The sequence below is a fragment of the Venturia canescens genome, chromosome 10 (assembly GCF_019457755.1).
Source record: "Venturia canescens isolate UGA chromosome 10, ASM1945775v1, whole genome shotgun sequence".
Lineage (NCBI taxonomy): Eukaryota > Metazoa > Arthropoda > Insecta > Hymenoptera > Ichneumonidae > Venturia > Venturia canescens.
Genome location: NC_057430.1, coordinates 14,664,282 through 14,689,528, shown reverse-complemented (window position 1 = coordinate 14,689,528; position 25,247 = coordinate 14,664,282). Strand labels below are relative to the sequence as shown.

General features: G+C 46.8%; 1 protein-coding gene across 2 annotated transcripts in view; it reads left to right on the top strand.

Moving 5' to 3' along the window:
• Nucleotides 1-25,247, top strand: part of LOC122417520 (titin-like) — a 140,313-nt gene that overhangs the window by 51,913 nt on the left and 63,153 nt on the right. For both annotated transcript variants that reach the window (XM_043431063.1, XM_043431064.1), the window contains 29 exons: nt 4,382-4,424; nt 4,509-4,783; nt 4,972-5,189; nt 5,359-5,580; nt 5,892-6,608; nt 6,855-7,093; nt 7,308-7,537; nt 7,628-7,771; nt 7,849-8,250; nt 8,335-8,607; nt 8,695-9,240; nt 9,389-10,447; nt 10,537-11,079; nt 11,246-11,500; nt 11,592-11,735; nt 12,229-12,630; nt 12,769-13,170; nt 13,334-13,556; nt 13,670-13,842; nt 13,918-14,057; nt 14,158-19,700; nt 19,793-19,964; nt 20,052-20,238; nt 21,660-21,999; nt 22,091-22,811; nt 23,030-23,371; nt 23,695-23,851; nt 23,944-24,110; nt 24,199-24,328. In XM_043431063.1, coding sequence (XP_043286998.1) covers nt 4,382-4,424; nt 4,509-4,783; nt 4,972-5,189; nt 5,359-5,580; nt 5,892-6,608; nt 6,855-7,093; nt 7,308-7,537; nt 7,628-7,771; nt 7,849-8,250; nt 8,335-8,607; nt 8,695-9,240; nt 9,389-10,447; nt 10,537-11,079; nt 11,246-11,500; nt 11,592-11,735; nt 12,229-12,630; nt 12,769-13,170; nt 13,334-13,556; nt 13,670-13,842; nt 13,918-14,057; nt 14,158-19,700; nt 19,793-19,964; nt 20,052-20,238; nt 21,660-21,999; nt 22,091-22,811; nt 23,030-23,371; nt 23,695-23,851; nt 23,944-24,110; nt 24,199-24,328 — 14,409 coding nt within the window. The remainder of the gene's footprint in view (nt 1-4,381; nt 4,425-4,508; nt 4,784-4,971; nt 5,190-5,358; nt 5,581-5,891; nt 6,609-6,854; nt 7,094-7,307; nt 7,538-7,627; nt 7,772-7,848; nt 8,251-8,334; nt 8,608-8,694; nt 9,241-9,388; nt 10,448-10,536; nt 11,080-11,245; nt 11,501-11,591; nt 11,736-12,228; nt 12,631-12,768; nt 13,171-13,333; nt 13,557-13,669; nt 13,843-13,917; nt 14,058-14,157; nt 19,701-19,792; nt 19,965-20,051; nt 20,239-21,659; nt 22,000-22,090; nt 22,812-23,029; nt 23,372-23,694; nt 23,852-23,943; nt 24,111-24,198; nt 24,329-25,247) is intronic.

Sequence of the window (25,247 nt, the reverse complement as noted above, 5' to 3'; positions counted from 1 at the left end):
AAGAAGAAGCGCGTTGGAGGGGCCGGCGGAAGAGCGAGAGGGGCAGAGGCGAAAGATATTTCCGTCCGTTCTCGCGAACGCGGGCGCGCGCGAAGGGAACGTAAAACGTGAGTATAAGCGCGAGGGTCGAGAGGAAGTTTTTCTTCTCCCCCACTTGGTCGAGCTTCTCCCGATGAATTTCTTCGGCTGTTGGGTGATTTCTTCCACAGCATATAGCACGAAATAGACGAGAAACTACCAAGAGCACGATCGAGGGAAAAGGGAGAGAAAGAGAGAGAGAGAAAGATTTAGCTACGCGAGAGAAGCTCGCGGACGCCCCACCCCGCTCGTGCGACTTGTCTCGTTATTTTTTCCACCACCCCCCACCATCGGCCGAAAAACCCCGCCAAGAAGAATTTCCGTGGTGGAAGAGGAACGTACCGTCGCTCCGGAGGATACCGCTACCGGCTTACTCGCGCAATTCGCATTCGATCGACGTCTTGGTTCGAAGTGTCTCGGGGAAACGCTTTTTTTTCGTTCCATATACAATGACTTGATAAGAAAATCCTGCCAACGTAACGGAGGCTGTGACAGGCAGCGAACGATTATATATACATTTATTTATTGTTTTATTTGACGATTATATTGCGAATTGAAACGTCAAAACGAACATACGAGAATACTTTATTCGAAGCAGAGGATTGCTCTGAAATAGTGCTTTTTGTTTTACGGTCAGTTTCACTGTTTTTCGGGGTTCTTTTGTTTTTTCGTTCTATCGAACTGTGAGTGTGCGTGCTCATCGAATATTCGACCTGATTATTGTAGGAAGAGGATTTGTCAGTGAACTTCCGAGTGGCTCTGCTCGCTCTCTCCACTCTTGGTGATCTCTGAGATTCCAAGATGAAGCGACAGCAGCAGCAACCACCGTCGCCTCAGCAGCAACAACAACTCCAACAACAGCAACAAATGTCTCAGCAGACGACAATGCAGCATTACTCCACTCAGCAACGAACCGAACGACAAATAACTCGTCAAGAAATCACCAGCCAGCAGAGAGGTCTGTCTCTGCCACTGGATTTAACAATCTCGTGTGCTTGTGTGCATGTGCCTGTGACTAGTATTTTCCTCCTCAAATTACAAATTGCAATCGAGGATTAGGTTTTCTGGAATCTTTAACTGTCGTACGATTTTTAAAAACTGTACTCCAATTACGAAGTGGCGTGATATCGTGAACAGAAATTCTTCATTCTAAATCCATTTTCTCAATGAATTTAACGGCATTTATTGAAAATATTTATGAAATTCGATAAACTTTTGGATTTTTCAATTTCTTCGATTCTTCAATTCTTCAATGAATTTTCCTTCACGAAGGACGATGTCGAGTTGACAGGGAAATAGGGAGTCGAGCTATTGGCGTTAAAAGGTGAATTTCTGTCACTTCCAAACCGGTATTTAAGGAGGTAACACGATGGTAAAATGAGGAGTAACGTTGCCATATTACACGAAGACTTTCGGGCTCGAAAGCGAGCGAAGAAAATTCTATTTTCGGTCCGAGCTCTTTTTCTCGCTCGCGCGCACACGCGCGCGTATCCACCGAGCGTCAACGACAGTCGTGTTTTATTGTACGAAAGCCCGCGTCTTCACTAAAGATAGATTCCCCTACGGAGACGCTCCTCTTTAAAAAAACACATTTTTTTTCGAAATTCTTATCGACGCACGAAAAATTCGCCTCTCGGCTGTAATCTCCGACGTCTCGAGCAGGGAAAGATCGGAAAATGTATGGAGCGCGCAGCTGTCAGCGGAGCCTTCCTCGTTTTTTCCTCCTTCCGCAGCTCCTCAAAAAATGACTCCCCAACGTGAAATCCTCGACAAGAGATTATTCCGGGGCACGTTTAGCTCCGAAATGTCGTTCGCGTTGACGAAAAACAAGTGTCACAGCAATGTGTCGATGCGCGGGATCTTCCTGCCAACATCGTCTTGTATTTCGTGCCAAAATCGCGCCGCGACGCAAGTATTTGCGACCCGACCGCCTTTCCTACCGCCTTGACGTTGAGATCTCGGGACGCTGTAGGGTAACGCCGGAGTTGAAGTCTCCCGAATTCTCGATTTCTGGAGGTGAACGAAACACTGAAAGACCTGAAAATGCAATTTTCGACGATCGCGAATTCAATAATGTTCATGGAGACTCGAAAAGATGACTCGGAAAGAGGAATCTGGTGGAATATTTAAATTGACGAAAATCCTAGAAATATTTAGGGGAGCGTGCTCGCTCAAAAGTCTCGTAGAGAAACGAACCGTTTGGACAACAGCTGATCGGAGGAGCCGTTGGCAGCGTTGGCTGAAATGTCTTGCGTCAATGGCAATGTGGATCCAAGACAGTGGCTGTTGATGTTAGCACGGTGTATTCGTTGGCACGAAGGGGTGGGCGGCCGAAAGAGAGAGAAAGAGAGAGAGAGTGCGAGGCGAGAGAATGGCGACGAAAAAAGGAGAAAAAAGTTGGACTCGGTCAGTCGGTTTTTCACGGCGCAGCCCCCCTAAAGCGCTCTGTTATTTTCGTCGGAGTGACTGGACTTGCGTAACGCAGGGCGACGTGGAGCGCGGTCACGATGATAATAATGACGACGACGACGATGTTGATAGTGACGATGATTAAAAAGTGGAAGAAGCGGGAGAGTTTTCTGGATACTCGCATCTTCGACGTGCGCGGTTCGTCGTTCCCTCGGACCCACGAATATAGAGGGGAAAAGGCGTCGTCGATTTGAGCGAAAATACAGCACGAGGGCGAGTTTTAAACGGTGGAAACGTAAATTCGATGTCGAGAGTCGTGGCTTCGTGAGCGGGAGGAGGGAGGGAGGCTGAGAGGCAGAGAAACGCGGGAGAAAGAGACGAACGAGACGGACAGAAGTGAGACGAAAGACGAAAGCGATTTAGCGGCGTTGCGAGCCACTCTGGGCGCCGTGTAAAGATAGTTGCTCCTAAAATGGGTCCCGGTAACGCGATCTCGTCCCGTACAAAAATAGGATTCTAGTCACCCCTCTATGCCCCTCGGTTCACCGTGAGACCGACAGAGAAAGATTTTCATGTTTGTGTGCACGTGTACGTGTTACAGCGATCGCTGCTTTACACACTCACGCGTGGATCATCATCGTTGAAATATGCTGCATTTATGCTCTCTCGCCCACTTGTGCCTCTTCCCTCACGTCCAATTTCCAATCCCTCCGACACTCTCTCCTCCTTCATCCCCGATTTTCGCTACTCTCAGCTCTTTCGAGTATTTTATCCACGCTAACTTTCGTCGTCAATATTCTTCTGGCTCTCATTTCTCTGCATTTCGTGTGTTTACCAACTCTCTCATGTGATCAAACGTCAGACGAATGACTCCCAGCCGAAAATGGACTTCGCCTGAATTTATTCATCCACTCCCCCTGTTTTCTCTCCATCATTATTCTTGTCGAAAAATCTCAAAGGACTAGCCATCGAAGTAATGCCACTTTACACAAAAATAGAATTCAATTATGCTCTAAAGATATTTTAAGTTTCAAGGTTTTACTAACGAAGCTTCAAATTTAGGTTAAACCCTCGCGTTGTGGAAATAACGAATTTCGAAGGGGGACCTGAATCATGATTTTTTTTGGCTCCAATAAAACTGGAGCCTTCGAATAAAAATTTTTGAACTTTGTATTCACACTCGAACAACAGGAAACAATTTTGTGAATTTCGAGTCAATTGACGGAATCACTGCTCTTGAAAATATAATCGTGGGCTTATAAAAATAATTGTTTTAGCACGAAAGTAGGGATCGAAAATAAATGGCCCTTGATTAGGAATGAGCTTTTCACGTACGCCAGATACAATGTGAATTTCATTTCAATCGGTTGAGTGCTTTTCAACGTATAATAAAGACATGTACTATGTCAAGAGAAGCTTTCCATAGAAATGCATTTAATGACACGCTCGAGTAAAGACGCGAATATGACCTCGAGGTACGATAGCTCGTAAAAATATCGGAACTGAAGAATCTATTTGTCTCCAAACGTCCACGTGCCCTTAACCGTTTAACGAACCGTTTCTCACGACGCTTCATCCGCTTAAGATCGAAACCGTTGAATTATTTTAATTGAATGATTCATTAAAGAGAAAAAATGAGGTAAGAGACGTAAAACGAAAGAAAAATACGTCGTTGCTCGCGGACTCGTGTCCCGTGACGACAAACAGCTCGCGAAGCAAACGAAACTCCAGCGGTTCTCGCACACTGTTCTACTCTACTTATGAAGAACCGCGTGCACAGCTCGACTTTGTACTTTTGTTTGAAAATAGTGTGTTTCCATTAGTAAATATGATTTTCCGCGGAAATATTATCAAAGCAAAATTTGGAAGAGTCTAATTTTGATGTTTTCTGCAGTGCAAGGAGAGCTCGTGATGCAAATGACACCGACCGTACCAGTGTGAGTAGCAATTTCTCGCTCTTACATCGAGCTCACCTTTCACACTCTGATCACGATGTAATATGATGATTGATGGGCCAATAGGTTCACCGGAAGACCCGGCGATCCATCGCCCCCGGTATTCGAGCAAATATTCAAAAATGCCAGACTCGCTCAGGGCGGTAACGCGATCTTCGAGGGCCGCGTACGCGGCACTCCCAAACCAACTGTTTCGTGGACCCACAAAGGTGCACCGCTCAAGGAATCACAGAAAATTAAAATGTCCTACGACGATCGCACCGGCACTGTCACTCTTCAGATCAATCAGATTGGCCCGGGAGACGAGGGAGAATACACTTGCAACGTTCGAAATCAATACGGTAAATCAAGCAGCATCGTTCAAAGCATTTTTTCGAAAGTTCGAAAACTTTAGGATTTTCTCCTCAAAAACGTCACTTTTTACAGTACAATATTTTTTGAAATAATTCCACAAAATTGTTAACACATTTTTAGCTGAAAATTTATGACATTCGGTAATTTCGTTCGTTCTCGACTTTGGTGATTTCAGGCAATGCCGTCTGCTCGGTTTACATACAACCGGAAGGATTTGGACCCCCGCCTCCGCAACAGCTTGGTGGCTACAAAAAGGAATACTCTCAGAGTTTCCAATCGATGGAGCAAACTAACGGCAGTCAGAGTTATCAACAGCGAAGCTATCAGCAAACAACGGACAAACGTTTCACCAATGGTTCCTCGACGATCACCACCGTTATCGAGGATTTCAAGGTACTGCGGAAGTTTCCTCAAAATTTCAATGACATCCAAATTTTTAGGAAAATCGTCGTGAGAACGAAAGAAAAAGTTTTCGTTTCTGTAAAATTGGAAAAGAAACTGACAGAAAAATGTGAAATTCCTTTTGAAAATTTGAGATTCAAGAATTTTATCATTCCCGCAGGTTGATACATTTGAATACCGATTGCTACGAGAGACCGAGTTTCGTGAGTCGATAACTCGTCGCACGGTGACGGAAACGGATTCGCAGATATCGAACGTGATCGATCGCAGTCTCGGGCCAGTGGCACCACCGCAGATAAGTCAGAAGCCTCGAAACTCCAAGCTCGTCGAGGGCTCCGAAGCGGTGTTTACTGCTAAAGTGTCAGGCAACCCGAAAGGAAGGGTAATAAACATTGAAATTCTGATTATAAAAATTCTCCAAAAGCGAAGAACAGTTCAGACCAAAAACGATTAACAGTCCTAAAAAATCTTCAGAACCAAATATTCGAATGAAGACTGAAACTGAAAAATTTCCATTGAATAAAGCTTGCGAAAAGATAAATTTCATTTCCATCCGAATTAGCTTCCCCTTCGAAGGAAAAAAATGGCATCTTCCCCTTACTACACTGATTTTCACACTAACTATTCGAATCCAGTTTTTCGTGTGCATTCAGAGAGAAAAAGCAAAAGGGCTAATAATCGGTTCGTCGACAGATGACGTGGTTCAAAAACGGACAACGAATTCGCGACAGCAATCGCATGGAGACGAGCCATTCGAATCAGCAGGCAACTTTGAAGATCCGTAACACGACGACCGAGGACAGTGGTCATTACACGTTGTTGGCTGAGAACCCTCAAGGTTGTACAGTGAGTTCGGCCTATTTGGCGATCGAGTCGAGCAGCGATCAAGTGGATCAAGCGCCGCAGTATGTGCAGCAGCGTGAGGCCTTGCGAACGGTGCAAACGGAGTCGATGACATCAGGAGGTCCGGTGAGCGAAGGACCCGACGCGGGTAAAGCGCTCGCTCCGAATTTCGTGCGTACATGCGCCGATCGGGAAGTGACCGAGGGAAAAATGACGAGATTCGATTGTCGCGTGACCGGACGTCCGTACCCGGAAGTGACGTGGTACGTCAACGGTTATCAATGCGTGAACGACGCAACTCACAAGATTCTCGTAAACGAGTCCGGCAACAACTCGCTCATGATCACCAACGTCTCACGGTCCGATGCTGGCGTCGTTACGTGCGTTGCGAGAAACAAAGCTGGCGAAACATCCTTCCAGTGCAATCTTCACGTCATCGAGAAGGAACAAGTCCTCGCTCCTAAATTTGTCGAACGATTCACCACGACCAACGTTAAGGAAGGCGAACCCGTTGTTTTTGCTGCACGTGCTGTTGGAACTCCGATCCCAAGAATTAGCTGGCAAAAGGTAAGACCTGCAAAATATTAAAAAAAACACGATCAAATTGCAAGTCGAATTCAATTTTATTGAAGCAACTGCCCGTCAGTGTTGATGCCAAATAAAAATTCTCAATTCCCGACGACGAAAAATTCTTGTCACTCATCGCTCTTCGATGTTAGAATTTCGTCTCGTCGAATGAATTACAAGCGTTTCGTTTAGTCCCGAATACTTGAACTTGCTGCGGCTTTGGAATAAATTTATTTGGGGTTTTAGGACGGCGTGCCAATTGCGCCCGGGCCCGACGTGCGCATATCAACGGACGGCAGTGGAGCCTCGACCCTTGACATACCGTACGCCAAGTTCAGCGACGCAGCCTGGTATCAGTGCACAGCTCAAAACGTAGCGGGCTCCACGGCCACCCGAGCACGCCTATTCGTCGAGACACCGAAAGGAACGACCCCCGAACCAAGACGCCTGAATTTACCCCGACCGACTAGAGTCATCGAACCTGAGTAAATATTCCTTTTTTAAAAAATTCTGAGATGAAGCGAAAGAAATTGTAAATGCTGGAAGAAGTTTCCGTCGAGCCGACAAACTCCTGAACAAATGTCAATGCGCCAAAATATATGCGATCGAAAAAAACTTCCTAATTTTATTCTAAAAATGGTTTCAGCTGACTAAACAAATTTTTATGCTCGTTGTGCATAATTGTAATTTTTTTTTCAGACCCGCACCTGGCCCCGAAGTGATTTATCTGAGACACGTTGAGCGCGCCAAGCCCTATCTCCCTCCGCAGGAGGAAGACAGGATTTATGCACCTCCTCGTTTCATCGTACCGCTACGGGACGTTCATCAGATCGAGGGTGGACGTATTCATTTCGAGGCCAGAATCGAACCGGTGGGCGACCCCACTATGAGGGTGGAATGGTACATCAATGGTAGACAATTGGAAGCGAGTGAGTATTTCATCTCGTCGCTGGAGCGAGAGTAAGAGCTGTAAGAAGCTTCGTAACGGATTCCTAACGATGCCATTTCCATTTTTCAAGGTTCTCGAGCCAATTGCCTCTTCCGATTCGGCTTCATATCGTTGGATTTACTGAGCGTGGTTCTCCACGACAGCGGCGAGTATCTCTGCCGCGTAGTGAGTTCAACCGGAGTCGCCGAGTCGCGCGCCACCCTCAGCGTAACCCGTAATTATTCAGTCGAACAAAAACATTCTTCCAAAATGCATTGTGCTCTGAACTAACTTTGAGTTTGTCTATCGAAGCACGCGCAACGATCGAGCAAACGAGCCAACATCCCGACAGTCTTCGTTACATACAGCAGCTCGAGGATTACTCGAAATACCAAAGACAAGAAAGCGCCGAAGATCTGGCGTCCCAACGTCCGGTCTTCATCCGTCCGCTCCAGGAACTTGGCGAGCTTCAAGAGGGCAGGAACGCTCATTTCGAAGCGCAACTTACGCCTGTTAGCGACCCAACGATGAAAGTGGAGTGGTACAAGGATGGAAGACCAATCACAGCTAGCTCGAGAATAACGACAATCTTCAACTTCGGCTACGTCTCACTTAACATAATGCACCTACGAGGTGAAGATGCCGGTTCTTATACCGTCAGAGCTGTGAACCGTTTGGGAGAAGCGATCAGCACCGCTTCACTCCGAGTCTTTGGTAAGAGAAAGAGTCCAATAAGTCGAACTTCTTCTTTCGCTTCCTCGCCGAAAAGCTGCTCAAAGAGCTCTGCCGTCTTTTTAGCACGCACTAGCGTCACCACCGATTTGGGAATCCCCGAGCAACAAAAGTACATCGAAGCTGCCGAGGAATTGGAAGCCTATCAACAAGCTATGCATCAAAAGTACGTGAGGGAACAACCCGAACCGACGAGCCCACCGGAATTCAAGTCACCGATTAAGAATCAGATCAATATTCGCGAGGGCGGTTTCGCCCACTTCGAGGCTCGTCTTGAGCCTGTTGGCGATTCTGAATTGCGAGTAGAATGGCTTAAAGACGGACGCCCTGTGGAAGCAAGTGAGTAAATTATCCTAGGCGTTTTGCTCGAATAACAACAGCGCAATGACGAGCTAATTTCAATTTGGATTTTTTTTTAAATCTCAGGTTCAAGAATCACGACTTTCTTCAACTTTGGCTACGTCGCTTTGACCCTGAAATACGTAACGATCCACGATGTTGGTATTTACACCTGCCGCGCGTACAACCGCGTCGGCGAGGCACAAACGACCGCACAATTGAGTGTAATCACCAAAAACGACATTATTTACGACAGTCAACATCCAACGGGCTTGCAGAAGATTCAAAACCTCGAGGACTCGAGTCGTTACTCCCGCCAGGTGCAGGAGGAGACCCAAGTCACTCAAGCACCGCGTTTCCTCGGTCCTCTCAAGGGCACCAACAAAATCGTTGAAGGACAACGCGCCCACTTCGAAGCACGCGTCGAACCTCAGAGCGATTTAACCATGAAGATCGAGTGGTATCATAACGGAAAACCCATCACCGCTGCTAACAGAATACAGACCTATCACGACTTTGGTTACATCGCAATCGACATCCTTCAAGTTCGCCCCGAGGACGCTGGCACATACACCGTAATTGCGAGAAACGCGCTCGGCGAGGCGCGTCTTGATGCGACCATGATCGTTGAGAGTAAGTTTTCCTTTTCGGCAACTTTAGCTTAACTTGTCACTTCACACTCGATGTAACGACAAAATTTCCATGCTGATTCGCACCCGAAGTATTTCTGTAATTGACGAAAAAATATCGTTGTCGTAACCCTAAATTCGTAAACTTACAGCACGCTCGAGCATCGACACGAGCAGCATGCACCGCGGTCTCTATGAAAAAACGCAGCGTCTGGAGGAATCGAAATTCGTCGAGCCGCACTATCACATCGAGGAGATATCGAAATCGAAGCCGATATTTGTGCAGCCACTGAGCGATCCGAAACCGATGAGCGAGGGGAAAAATATCCATTTGGAGTGCCGCTTGGAACCGATGGGCGATCCAACGATGAGAGTCGAGTGGTTCCAGAACGGCCGTCCGGTGACGGTTGGTTCGAGGTTCCGTACTTACTACGACTTCGGTTTCGTCGCGTTGGACATCGTGCACGCGACGGCGCTTGATTCGGGAGAGTACACGGTCCGGGCTACCAACCATCTCGGCAGTGCTCACACGTCAGCCTGCGTCCGAATAATCGGAAGATCGGACGTCGTTACGGACACGCAAAACGAGCAATCCCTTGAACAGATTCAAATGCTCGAAGATTCTTCCAAGTATCGTAGAACTCAACAAGAGGAAGTGACCGTCGTCCAAGCGCCGCAGTTCACCCGGCCGCTGCACAACATCGAAACCGTCGAATTGACCAACGTCCATCTGGAGTGCCGTCTCCAGCCGGTCGGCGACTCGAGCATGCGCGTCGACTGGTTTGTCAACGGACGTCCCGTCACAACCGGACATCGCTTCCGTCCGTCCTACGAATTCGACTACGTTGCTCTCGACATTCTGGGTGTTTACCCAGAGGATTCCGGCGTCTACACCTGCCAGGCTAGAAATCAACTCGGCGAAGCCGTCACTTCGTGTTCCGTTCGCGTCCACGCGAAAAAAGACCTCCTGCTTGAGAGCCAACATCCTGAAGGCCTCGAACGAATACAGTTCCTTGAGGACGCCTCCAGGTACAAGAGAAACGAACTCGTCGATGAAGTCGTCAACGTCAAGCCAAAGTTCATCACGATACCTAAAAATCAAGAGAACCTCAGGGAAGGACAGCACGCACACTTTGAGTGCAAACTCGAACCGGTTACTGACTCCAACCTCAAAGTCGAGTGGTTCAAGAACGGTCGTCCGGTAACCATAGGTAAGTAGCCACTTTAAAGTCCAATGAGTTTTTCGACTTCATAAAATTTCTGGGAGTCGATTACTCAAAATTGCACCGATTCACTGCAGGACACCGCTTCCGTCCAATTCACGATTTTGGCTACGTCGCCCTTGACGTAATCGACCTCATAGCCGAAGATTCCGGGACATACACATGTAGGGCGGTGAACCTCGTCGGAAGCGACGAGGTTAGTTGCACCTTGGGCTGCCGTTCAACCGCGCAGATATTAACGGACACGCAGAACGAAATGGGCCTCGAGCAGATCCATTATCTCGAGGACAGATCAAAATATCAGAGGCGCGAAATGACCGAGGAAACAACGACCCAAGCTCCCATTTTTACAACTTCGCTGAAAAGCGTCGAGATCAAAGAAGGTCAGAGAGCCCATTTCGAGTGCCGTCTCATACCGGTGTCCGATGCGACAATGAAGGTCGAGTGGTTCCACAACAACACCCCGGTCAAAGCTGGTTCCCGTTTCGTTGAAACCAATAGCTTCGGTTTTGTCGCACTCGACATCATGTACGCCTATCCCGAGGATTCTGGCACTTACACCTGCCGCGCTAGAAACGCCATCGGCGAAGCCATCACTTCGGCTACGGCGACTGTTCACTGTAAGATTTTTATCCTTCTTCCGCAATGAATGATTCGACGAAACCTTCCATTCTGTTTATCTAATTGCTAACGGCAGAGATCCTGATCGAATAAATTAGATAAGGATTTAGCAAACTGCAATTCCCTCTCTTGATTGATTAACGTTCACAACTTTTTCGTACGCAGCGAAAAAATCAATTTACATGGAATCTCAACGCGAGGAAGTTTTGCAACGTTTGCGACATTTGGAAGATTCATCGAGATACCAACGCAAAGCTGTCCAAGAGGAGACCGTCAGTCAAGCTCCGGTCTTTACGATGCCGATCAAAGATCTTCGCGTAGCCGAAAACCAAGCGGCTCATTTTGAAGCTCGAGTCATCCCGGTTGGTGATTCCAAGCTCAAGGTCGAGTGGCTACGCAACGGGGTACCAATCGAAGCCTGTGAGTGTGACGCTTCATCTTTCGAAAATGATTAGAAAGATTGAACTCATAAGTTGGATCGCTTCATCTGTTTGTTTTTTTATTTTCACAGCCAATCGAGTCACCACGATGCACGACTTTGGCTACGTAGCCCTCAACATGAAGTACGTAAACCCCGAAGATTCGGGTACTTATACGTGCCGAGCTGTCAACGACCTTGGCGAAGCTGTCACTTCAGCTACTCTCTTCGTACAGTGTAAGTATCGTAAGAAAATATTTTCTACCGATATCTTGTACAGAATTCCAAGTTGCCTTTACACGTCTTTGCAACAAAAGCATACAGCTGCATCGATCAAATTTTTTGAGCCGTTGAATAAGTTTTTTATGTTTGCTTCAGTTTAAGTGTTGTTTGAAAGAAATTGAAGTTAAATTTTACGAATCAATCTCAAGCATAATTGAACGAGTTTCCACGAAAATGAAGATTGCTCGTTCACTCGTCAATAATTTTGTGTTCTGAAAGAGTCGTAGACTTTGATGATGACTCTGAATACAAAAGTAAGTTTGTGGCGCTTATTTTGAATCTTTTTCTGTTTTCGAATAAATCGTTCGAACGATGGATTATGAAGAATGATGTTCTACAGGAAATGTGAAATTTTTGATGCTAGGGGACAGAAGTACGATGCAAATTTATGTTGAATTGTATTGGAGTTGTGTTTGATGATGGAAATTATGTTGTATATGGGGAGCAGCGAAGGCGGCTCTTCAATTCGAGTCGCAGCACGAGAGCTCGTTGGCAAAGTTGCAAGCACTCGAGGATACGAGCAAGTATCAGCGGCGTGAGGAGGAGGACTTTATAGTGAAGGAAAAGCCTTCATTTACGGTTAAGCTTAACGGGCCGACGAGTTTGGTTGAGGGACAAAGCGCACATTATGAGTGTCGCATCGAGCCTTACCCCGATCCGAACATGAAAGTCGAATGGTTCCACAATGGTAAACCACTGTCGACTGGTCATCGTTACAGAACCACTTGTGACTTTGGTTTCGCTTCGCTCGATGTTTTGAGCGTTTATGCCGAGGATTCTGGCACTTACACTTGCCAGGCCACCAATAAAATTGGTTCGGCTCAGAGTTCCATTCAGCTCAATGTTAAATGTGAGTAAAATACTTCAATTGACCCTGATCAGAGTGGGGAATCCCAAAAATTCAAGCAGAAGATGATCGGAGCGATGAAAAACTTCGGTTGGAAAAATTAATATCAATTTTAACATTTTCACTATGTTTTTTTCACAGCTAAAGCGTCTATTATTCGAGAAACTCAGCACGAAGGTGCGTTGAAAAAGATCCAATACCTGGAGGACGACTCTCGCTACAAGCGTACCGACCAAGAGGACATTATTGTCGCTGAAAAACCAAAGTTCGGAAGGCCACTGAAAAACATCGAACACTTGCCTGAGGGTAAAAGTGCTCATCTCGAGGCGACTCTGACACCGGTCAATGACCCGACGATGGTGGTCGAATGGTACAGAGACGGACGACCTATACCACAGGGTCACAAGTTCAAGACGACCTACGATTTCGGCTACGTAGCTCTTGACATTCTTTACGCTTATCCTGAAGATTCGGGAACTTATATGTGCAAGGCGAGAAATGCAGTTGGCGAAGCTGTCACCACTTGTGTCATTTCGGTCGATTGTAAGTTTCATTTTCGATGTTATTCTTGATCATTTATCTTCACCTTTGACTCCTCATTTGGATAAGTTGTAATCAATCAAAATCCTGCTACTGTCAAAAATTATTTTCGCTTACCCAACTCCAACTGAGCTTACAATTTCGTTTCCTCTCGCTTGAACAACAGCTAAACAAGGTTTGTACCTCGACACCCTGGATGCTCAACGTCTCGAGAAGATCCGTCAACTGGAAACCGTCGAAATCAAACAGGAAGTTGAGAAGGAAATTGTCCATCAGAAACCCGTGTTTCTTACTCCTCTTAACAACTTGGATCATCTGAAAGAGGCCGAACATGCCCACCTTGAATGCCGTGTAGAACCGATAAACGATCCGAACTTGAAAATCGAGTGGTGGGTGCTCGTTATTTTGTCTTTTTTTTCACGTCTAGCTTTGGAAAAATAATTTGAATTTTTGCAAGCATCATCATGAAAAAAATTGATAAATAAACCATCGATATTCGCAGGTTTGTAAATGGTGTTGCTATCAAAACTGGTCATCGTTTCCGTACGACTCACGACTTTGGTTACGTCGCACTCGATATTTTGTACGCTTATTCCGAAGACTCGGGCACGTACATGTGCAAGGCTACGAATCTCGCTGGCGAAGCTGTCAATACTTGCACCATCAGAGTTGGCTGTGAGTATTCCTCATTCTTCTATTTTGGACCCGTTCTTTCAAGGCTATTCACGACCAAATGTCTGAACATTTCAGCTCGCCGCAGCATCCTTCTTGAAACTCAGCATCCCGATGGCCTGGAGAAGATCCGTGAACTCGAGGCGCAAGGGCATCCGGCACGTCTCGAGGTGGAGGAGCCACCAGCGACGCCTCCTCGTTTCGTGACAGAACTGAGGGTCAGTAGAGAAAAAAAAACATAAATGATAAAATTTCGAAGAATTTCGATGTCATCTGCGGCTCTAAAGGAAAGTCTTCATAAACTTGATTGTTTTACAGGGCACAACGGAAATCTATGAGGGGCAAACAGCTCATTTCGAATGCCAAGTGGAGCCATTGCACGACGCGAATCTCCGAATCGAATTCTACCACAACGGAAAGCCATTACCATCGGCATCGCGTTTCCACGTGACGTTTGACTTCGGCTACGTGGCATTGGACATCGGTCACGCAGTGCCGGAGGACGCGGGAGAGTATTCCGTGCGCGCGATAAACGCTCTCGGGCAGTGCACGTCGAAGATCGAACTGAGGGTGATACCTCGAGAGAATATAATTTTGGATTCCCAGCGTCCGGAGGGAATGGATAAGATACGAGAGTTGGAGTCCCAGCAACCGTGGAAACGTCCGGAAGTGCCGGAGCCAGTGACGCGTCAACGTCCGGTATTCACTCAGCCGTTGCAAAACATTGACGCGATACCGGAAGGAACGACGGCCCACTTCGAGTGCCGTCTTATCCCGGTCGGAGATCCAACGCTCAAGGTCGAGTGGTTCAGGAATGAGAAGCCGCTGGAGGACAGTTCGCGGATAACGAAGGTTCACGATTTTGGTTTCGTCTCGCTCGACATAACGCACATCCGGGATGAGGATGAAGGAGTTTACATGTGTCGGGCCTCGAATCCTCTCGGCGAAGCGGTTACGACAGCTTCGATGAGAGTACGCACGAAAGCCAGCATCCAATTGGAGACTCAACATCCCGAAGCGCAGAAGAGAATTGCGCAGCTGGAAGCGGACAAAGGACCGAGCCGCCCAGACGAGCCTGAAAAAGTTTTCGACAAGCCGATATTCACTCAGTTGCTGACCGGACCAACGGAACTGTGGGAGGGTCAGGTTGCTCGTTACGAGTGCCGAGTGGTGCCCGTAGGCGACGCCAGCTTGCGCTTCGAGTGGTACGTCAATGGCGTGGAGCTAAAGATGGGCTCGCGCTTCCACGTAAGCCACGATTTCGGCTTCGTTACACTGGACATAGTGAAAGTTATCGCCGAGGATTCTGGAGTCTATTCGTGCAAAGCGATCAACAGGGCGGGTGAGGCAGTGTCCTCGATATCGTTGAAGGTCAAGGCTCGATCAGCCATCGAAAAAGACGCCATCCAACCGGACGCCTGGCAGAAGATCCAGTTGAAGGAAGCGGAAATGAACAAAGTGCCGGAAATGTTTGTAGACACGACGCCTCAACAGGCGCCCGTCTTCACCACACATCTGAAGAGCTACGACAAACTTCAGGAAGGACAACATGTTTATCTGGAAGCCCAGGTCGAGCCGAGAGCTGATCCCAACTTGCGGACCGAGTGGTTCAAGAACGGAGTTTCTCTGCAAACGGGAACGCGATTGCGCAGCACTTTTGATTTCGGTCTCGTAACGCTCTCCATCAATGGCCTTAGACCCGATGATTCCGCTATTTATACGTGCAAGGCTACGAATCTTCTGGGCGAAGCGGTCTCAACCAGCAGCCTTAAAATCGACGATCGTCATTGGCTCCTTGGTGAGACTCTTCATCCTGACGCGTTACCTAAGATCGACGCTTTGGAACAACCCCAACCCGGAGCCACTGAGCGACCCGAGCCAACTTACGAAGAACCCGTTTTCATCACTCATCTCAACAACGTCGAGTGCACCGAGGGTGACAACGTGCACTTTGAGTGCAATGTCGAACCTTCCAAAGATCCGACGATGAAGATCGAATGGTTCATGAACGGAAAACCTTTGCCGACGGGAGCGCGCTACAAATCAACCTACGATTTCGGTTATGTCGCCCTGGACATCAACCACGCCTACGAGGAAGATTCAGGAATGATTACCGTCAAAGCCACCAACTCTAAAGGCAGTGCTCAAACAACGGGAACTCTCAAGTGTACCAGCAAACAGAGCATCTATTTGCAAACTCAACATCCTCAAGGCGAAGCCGGTCTGGAAAAGGTCAAGGAGGCAGAGGATGCTTTCCTCTCGAAATCACGCAGACCCGATGACTCTCCGGAGCACGAATTCCCCAAGCCAATTTGGACGGTTCCGCTAAAACCAGAATTCAAACTCGGCGAAGCTGAACCGCTCCATCTCGAAGGACAGGTCGAGCCGAAGAATGATCCCAACCTCAAGATCGAGTGGTACTTCAATGGCAAAGCTCTGGAACATGGCTCCCGATTCAAAATGACTAGTGACTTTGGTTTCGTCACATTGGATCTGACAGACGTTTATGATCGCGATTCTGGCATCTACACCTGCAAGGCATACAACAAAGCCGGCGAGGCTTTCACTTCGACAACGATCTACTGTACAACCAAAGAAAACATCATCGAACGTTCCCAACATCCTAAAGGTAAGGAGGGTCTTGAAGCCATTCAAGATCTGGAGGAGTCGTTGAAACGTCCAGACGGTAAAGCTCCTGATAGCGACGAGGGACATCCACCGGTGTTTACATCGCAGTTTGAAAATCTGACCAACCTCTCGGAAGGTGAAATCGCTCATTTCGAAGCTTCGTTGACGCCGACAGGCGATCAAACGATGGTGGTCGAATGGTTCTACAACGGTAAAGCATTGGAAGCGAGTCATCGCACGAGAACTGTTTACGCCTTCGGTATGGTTGTCCTCGAAGTGTTGGGTACCAAGATCGAAGATTCTGGCACTTATTCCTGCCGTGCAACGAACAAATGGGGCCAGGCTGAGATAAGCGTCGTTCTTGAATGCATCGACAAGTCCAAAGGACAGAAGCCCAAATTTACGACCCACATACAGAGCTTGGAGGGCTTGAAAGACGGACAATCTGTGCACTTCGAGTGCACATTGATACCGGTCGGCGATCCGCATATGAAGGTCGAGTGGTTCCACAATGGTCAACCGCTTCGTCACTCATCGCGCTTTAAGATGGTTTCGGATTTCGGATTCGTCGTGATGGACATAGCAGGAGTAATGTCTCACGATACCGGTGAATACGTTTGCAAAGCAAGCAACAAGTACGGAGAAGATTTCACACGAGCGACTATTAAATGTTTCGGCAAGAGCGGAGTTTATTTGGATTCCTTGCAGCCGGATTCACTGGCGAGAATCCGCGAGCTCGAAAGTCTCGGAGGTGAAAAACCAACCACCCCCACCTCACCGGTCGGTGGACCACCCAAATTCATCACGCAAATCAAGGACATTGCAAGATTGGTCGAAGGCCAATCGGCTCATTTCGAAGCCCGACTCACACCTGTTACCGACCCTGATCTCGTGGTTGAGTGGTATTACAACGGAAAGAAATTGCCGCATGGACATCGCTATAGAACTTTCCACGATTTCGGCATTGTCATCCTCGATATTCTCTACTGCTACGAGGAAAATTCTGGCGTGTACGAATGCCGAGCTGTGAACAAGTACGGTGAGGACTCGACAAAAGCGACTCTCAAGTGTCTTTCCAAAGCGAATCTCATCCTCGAATCTCAATTGCCGAAGGGCATGGAAGGTGGATTGGAAAAGATACAAACGTTGGAGGATGCGATGATAAGAACGAAGGACGAGAAAGTCGTCGAAGAACGAGGAAAAGCGCCGGTGTTTACAGTTCCGCTGAGCAACATCGATGGCCTCCGCGAGGGTGAAAGCTCCCACTTCGAGGCTCGCCTCACACCGACCGACGATCCTAAGCTCAAAGTCGAATGGTTCTGGAATGGCAAACCTCTCCGAACTGGCTCCCGTTTCCGCACTTTCTGTGACTTTGGTTTCGTGATCCTGGAAATATCCCCGATATACCCGGAAGATTCCGGAGAATACAGTTGCCGTGCTATCAACGACTATGGCGAGGCCGTGACCACATGCACGATGAAGTGCACAGGAAAACGCAACATCATCCTGGAATCGCAATTACCCAAAGGCATGGAAGGTACGATCGATAAAATCGCCGAACTTGAGGGTCTCGGTGGCGAGCCTGGACAAATCATACCCGACGACGACACCGGAAGGCCACCAGAATTCGTTACAACTCCGTCTGACCTTACGTTGACGGAAAATTCGTTGGCCCACTTCGAGTGCCGTCTTTTGCCGATAAATGACTCAAGCATGCGGGTCGAGTGGTTCCACAACGGTAAGCCTCTATCAGCAGGCTCGCGTATCAAGACCATCCACGATTTTGGTTTCGTGATTCTCGAAGTTGCCAATTGTTACCAACGAGACTCGGGGCTCTACGAGTGCAAAGCTAACAACCGTCACGGAGAAGCCACCGTATCGTGCAAGCTTCAAGTACGAGGACGCCAAGGAATCATCCTGGAGCCGCAATTACCAACAAACTTCAAAACTGGCACGGAGAGTATACAAAAGTTGGAGGAAGCTCTTCACAAGCGGGAGGAAATTCTTACCGACGAAGAGAAGCCAAATCCCCCCAGATTCACGGTAGAGCTGAAGGACATCGAAGTCGAAGAAGCTGGACCGAGTCACTTCGACTGTCGGGTTGAACCCAGCGCCGATCCAACAATGCGAATCGACTGGTTCCACAACGGAAGACCTTTTGCCACAGGCTCTCGCGTCCATCAGATCAACGATTTTGGTTTCATATCGCTTGACCTCTCGTACACTTACGCCCGGGACAGCGGTGAGTACGTTTGTCGTGCAACCAACAAATGGGGATCGGTTACCACCAAGGCAACGATAACTTGTACATCGAAGAAAACCGTCGATTTCGACTCGCAACTGCCCTCGGGAATGAGCGGCGAAAAATTGAAGGAACTCGAACGTGGCCCGATTTCGGAACCAGCGCCACAGGAAGTTGTGCCTCAGGTGCCTCCGCGTTTCGTCACGCAAATAACATCATCAACCGTCGAAGAATCGGAGCCAGTGCGATTCGAGTGCCGGGTCGAACCAAAGGAAGATCCGAACTTGCGAATCGAGTGGTACAGGAATGGAAAATTGATACCAGCCGGACATCGCTATCGTTCGATGTACGACATGGGCTTCGTGTCGATGGACATTCTCTACGTTTATCCCGAGGACTCGGGCGAGTATGTCTGTCGTGCGGTCAACAACTACGGCGAGGATACAACGAAAGCATCCGTTTCTTGCAAAACGTTGCCCAGCATTATCCTCCAGAATCAAGTACCGAAGGGCATGAAGAAATCCGAGGCTCTCATGCAGATGGAAGCTACCATAAAGAAATACACTTCTGAAGTACATTTGACGGAGGACGATCTTTACGACGCTGAAAAGAGGCAGCCACCCAGGTTCGTCACGCAGATCCAAAATCAAATGGAATTGGTTGAAATGAACAGCACCAAATTCGAGTGTCAGCTCGCCCCGGTGGGCGATCCTAACATGAAGGTCGAATGGTTCTTCAACGGAAAACCGTTGCCCCACAAAAATCGATTTTCTCCGATTTACGATTTTGGTTACGTGGCGATGAACTTCGGATGGGTTTATCCCGAGGACAGTGGCGAATATCTTTGCCGAGCTACTAATCTCTACGGCATGGACGAGACCCGCGCCGTCATCAAAACTTCCGGCAAGCCTGGCATCATTTACGAATCTCAACTGCCCAAGGGCATGAAGAGTATCGAGAAGATCCGTGAGATGGAAGCTGCCTGGCAAGTGTGAGTAGAGACACGACGTTCCTCGTCTCTTTCCGCTGTAAATGCGTATCAACAATCGTCTCGAGTTCATGATTCCTTTTCGTTGTTTACAGGGTTCCTGAGGAAGAAGTCGAGGAAGAAAAGGTGCGCTCGGCTCCTGTCTTCGTGAGTAAGCCAGAGCCTTGCGAGATCGAGGAGGGCGATTGCTCGAGATTCTGTTGTCGCGTCACCGGATACCCAAGACCCCGAGTCATGTGGATCATCAATGGACACACCGCTGTCAACGTACGTGTTGATAACCGTTCACGAGTTTTTTCTTTCACTCCTAAAAAGCACGATTCGTGGTTAATATGATTAATTTCTCGTGATCAGGGTGCTCGCTACAAATTGACCTACGACGGAATGTACCATCTCGACATCCCGAAGACCCGCCAGTACGACAACGGCAAGGTCGAGGTGATCGCGCGAAGTTCGGTAGGCGAGGCTCGCTGTGAAACGACACTGACCGTGAAGCCACGGAAGGATGACTACCGCGGTGTATTGAAAAATTCACCGAGGCGTAAGTACACGAGTCCTTGGGGCGAGGGACATTGGAGCGCAAATAACTTGCTGCAACCCCCGGAGTTTATAGAGTTTGTCGTTGATTCGAGTAAGATTGAAAAAACCAGTTGTGCTGTTGAAGTCCAATCTGATTGGCTGAGTAGAAGAAAGTATTTGAATTCATTGATACAAAAAACGGAGGTTGCAGCGGGTAAATCGAGACAAGACTCTCGCAAAGATACGACATTATACAAAAGTTATCTGACATTGGCACAAATTGAACACAAATCAATGAATACGCCAAATTGGACTGAGATATCACTCAATAATTCAAGCATAATCGAGGATACATTTGCTACGATGAGACACGAGCAATACAATAGTCACGTCCATCACGTAGACCAACAACAGACGAAACAATCATCAAACAATAATTCAACAACGATACCCCAAAAATCATGCTACCTATTGCACACGACAAGAGATTTCGACATAATCCACCCACGACAGAACTCATTCACAATCCCCAATTATCCTTCGATCCCATTGGTAACGAACGCGGCAGCTATCCACGACGATACCATCATCGAGATTCGTCATATTCACGAGAATACAATGAGGCATGTAGTTTCACGCGTACTACGATGAAAGATCCGGTTCTGGTATGGATGACGCTACTACGAAGAATGTGCGTTAACAAAAACCTTGATCTCGATTCCCGGTAAACGTATGTCTGTCCATCTTAAATTATCTCAACTTTTAATGGATTATTCTTGAATGTTTATGTTAACTACACACGTTTGATTCTCGTACGATTATTCTTCAACGTACTCCAATCATCACGTTTACGTTTTACTACGTACGTTTCATTTTCTCCCTTCACTGTTATTCACTGTCGAAGAATCGTGAGAAGAGTTGACTCTCCGATTCGCAGAGCTTCTTGAGGCTCAACTACCGACTTCAAATTGTGAAACTAACTCTATCTACTCCTTCCCGTCCTCGTTCATCTTGATATTACGTTCCTCAACGTGATTTTTATGCTAAAATGACCATCCCTCGAGCCTAGCTCTTGGTGAACGATGACGAAACGAAAGACGTCCTTGAATATGTATATAATTACTATTTTTGTTGATATATCGTCCCATTGTTGTTGTAATGGCGAATGAAGTACTGTGTCGTATCATTGTCGTTGTTATCACATAGAGGAAAATCTTCATTTAAAAATTTTCGCGATTATCTTCATCAATATCCTCGAAAAGATGTCTTTATTTTTGTGTTTTTTTTTTCTAAATGTCGTAACTCACCGAGAATGTTGTTGAGCATGCATCTCTCGACGAGCTGATTGAAAGGGCTCGATTTTGTTTTTTTCTTCTTCTATGTCTTCTCTTAAGCATGTGTTATCCCTCGAGAATCGTTGTGTCTAACACGAGTTTTCCCCAGCGTGGTACGATTACGGGCTTACGCAATATCAGTCGGAGCGTCAAGACACCGAGCTGGAGCGTGTCTTCGACGAGCGTCACCAGACCGTCTCCCAGGGTATCGATATCGCTACCGAACATCTTGGGCAAAAAGTCATCAAGGCACCCGAAACTGAATGGCAAAAGTCTGTAAAAACTAAGAAAAACGAAGATTATTACAACAAACTGATGAGCCTCGAGGAGGAACAAGTCTTGAAGGAGGCTAGACTGCGCGAATCTAGCCATCAATTCGCCATTCCCGGTGACAAGGTCGTTGCTAGCTCCATGGCCAAGGGCATGGCTCAAAAGTATCAAGAGAGTCTGTAAGTTTTCATTTCTGTTGAACAATTAATACACGATTAGCATGCTTTTCCTACGGTCGAACTTAATCAATGTTTAAATCAATTTTTTCAGTGAACCACAACCCCAAGAGCCAGTCGAACCACCGCCGAAGTTCGTGAGGAAGCCTCACACTACCGAGGTCGATATCGACTCAGAAAAAGTACCAGCTTCCGGTAAATATCCACCAGGGCCAACCGAGTCGATGGTTCATGGGCGTGAGGTCCACACTGCTAAGCAAAAACAAACTCAGAAAGAGGTGAAAGGCGATACAGAAATCACGAGAAAGATAACAGCGACGGAGACTACGGAAGTTGAACACAAAGCCAAAACTCAAGAGCGCGTCGTTCAGGGGCAAGTCAAACCGGCAGTTCCACCGGTCTTTACGAAAAAGATTCAACCGTGTCGAGCCTTCGAACAGGAACAAGCAAGATTCGAGGTTGAATTTGACGGCGATCCATTGCCGACCATCAAATGGTATCGCGAAGATTTTCCCATACAAAATTCTTCGGATCTCCAGATCTACACTTTCAGCACTAAATCCGTCCTCATCGTTCGACAAGTTTTCATGGAAGACTCTGGTGTATTTTCTGTCATTGCTGAAAATCGTGGTGGCAAAGCCAAATGCAGTGCCAATCTCGTTGTCGAGGAACGAAGACGCCAACCTGGACGTGGTGGCGTCATTCCACCCAGTTTTATCACCACCATTCAGAACACCTCCGTCACTACTGGACAATTGGCAAGGTTCGATGCCAAGGTCGCCGGTACCAAACCACTCGATGTTTACTGGCTCAAGGTAAGGCATTTTTCATTTTATTTCCATCGTTGGTCAGACCAAAAATAAAGTAATTTTCCGACCAATCATCGTGCTTTTATGCTATTATGATAACGGAATATAATTTTGTGATCCATGTGAGATACCAAATAAAAAAAAAACGAATTTTCTATTAATAGTAGGTCACAAAATTGAACAAAATTCTGTTTTTTTTGAGTAACATCGGTGTCGTGTTGCAGAATGGCAAAAAAGTATCTCCAGATATACGATACAAAACTTTGGAAGAGGACAACACGTACACGCTATTGATTTTGGAAACGGTGCCCGAGGACACGGGTAAATACGAATGCGTGGCTCTGAACAGTGCGGGTGAGGCACGTTGCGAGGCCGATTTGACAGTTCGCGGTCCTCAGTCACCAACGGCAAGGCCCTCGAAACCATCGACCCCAGGAGTTGAAAAAGCTCCAGCAGTTGTTGAGCCCCTGAAAGATCAGACCATCAAAGAGGGAACATCCGTGGCTTTCGCATGCAAAATAACCGGCAAACCGGTGCCAACGATTCAGTGGAAAAAAGCAGACAAGGTGAGTCAAAAGTCATGAAAAATAGACGCCGATATATCCGCTTCGAAAGGGTGCTCGGGAAATGGATCGAGAACCTGAAAAATTCACTCGGTTATCGAAACTACAAGGAAATATTATATTTCGCAAATTCATTGAAGCTCGTGAACAAACATAAATTGAAAAAAAATATTTGAAGTTTTGGACGCGAAAGTGATCTAAAAGTATTTAAAAATTCAATCCAATGTAAACATTTTTATTCTTACAGACATCGACTGAAATATAAAAACAAAAATTCAACTTAGTACCAGGGAAATAATGTTTTTCTTTCGCTTTCAATATTCAAGGTTATCAAGCCGTCGAAATACTTCCAAATGCAGAAAGAGGGCGACCGTTGCACTCTGAGGATCTCCGAGGCTTTCCCCGAGGACGAGGGCGTTTACAAATGTATCGCCCAGAATCCAGCTGGTGAAGTTACTACCTCGGCTAATCTGCGAGTTTTAGGTAAATGATTATATAGTTTGCCTTTTGAATCGAGTCGAAAAAAAACTTTCCTGGAGATTGTTGTAATATTTTTTTTTACAATCATATTGTAGCTCCTGACAGCACAGATGCTGTGCCAAAACTTTCGCCTCTGAAGGACCAAATAGTCCTGGAGGGGCAACCAGCCCAGTTCAAGACTCAGGTCAGTCCTCCAAAATCGAAACCAACGATTCAGTGGTACAGGGAGGGTGCCCTCATACCTCAATCGCCAGACTTTCAGGTGAATATTCCGAAGTCTTTGGAAAAAACATGTGAAAGGTTGAATCGAGAGAAAACTGACACGATTTTTGTGCGATCTTTATTTGCAGATGATTCACGAAGGCAACAACGCGGTTCTCCTGATAGCAACGACCTACGAAGAAGACACAGGCACGTTCACCTGTCGCGCGACGACCTCGGCCGGTACGGTGGAGACTTCAGCGAAGCTCATCGTCAAAAGTAAGAACTAAAAACCCACAAAAACGAAAAAGAGACAAAAAAAAACAAAAAAAAAAGAGTTCACGAAAGTTAAAAAAAAAGTCGGTTGAGAATTAATAGCTAACTCATGGTGTGAAAAACAGGATGATTAATGCCGCGTGATTGCCTGTGTTCCCTCCCGTCCCCATTCGTTTGTGATTCTCGAGATCAAAGGGAAAAGTTATTTGAGAGTTCAAGAGCAACCTAAAATTGTGGAGGATTTAAATCTCTGTAGAGTCAGAGATTTCTGAAATGCTTGTCCTCGTGTCCCATCATAAATGATTGTTTAAGGAACGAAACAATTTCTCGTTCTGCTTATTTATTTTAATGTTATATCTCGATCGAAAAAAAAACAAGGAAAAAGAAACCTCCAAACAGAAGAAGTTGCGACCGAGATTTCGTAGAAGTCGTTTGAACCTCGCCCCTCCCCCTGACTTTCCTCCCATTGAACGTGCGAAATCGGGAAAGTTTTGATTTTTATCGTTACTAACTCCTCGTCCGTGGACGTTGAACACGTTAAACTGTGTGACCAAATCAACTGACAGCAAAATAGTTGACAAGTAGAACTACCAGCGGATTGAAAATGCCTTAATGGATTTGGGTGGTCCAAGACAGAATAGAAAGAAGGATGAAAGAATAAAAAATAACGAGTAGCTCGCATGCACGAGTCCTTAAACGATTTTCGTTTCGTCTGACAGAGACGTAGACGGAGAGAGGTGCAAATCGACAACTAAACAGAGACGGACGATTTCGTCATAGGATTACAAGAGCTTGTGAATCAACACACTCAAGACGTTATTTATGTTCACCAAGATCTGTGACATTTCAATTGATATTTTTTGAACGATCCTCAATTCAAAGTGGAGCAAGTCGAGTGAATACCGGAAACGAAAGAACGATG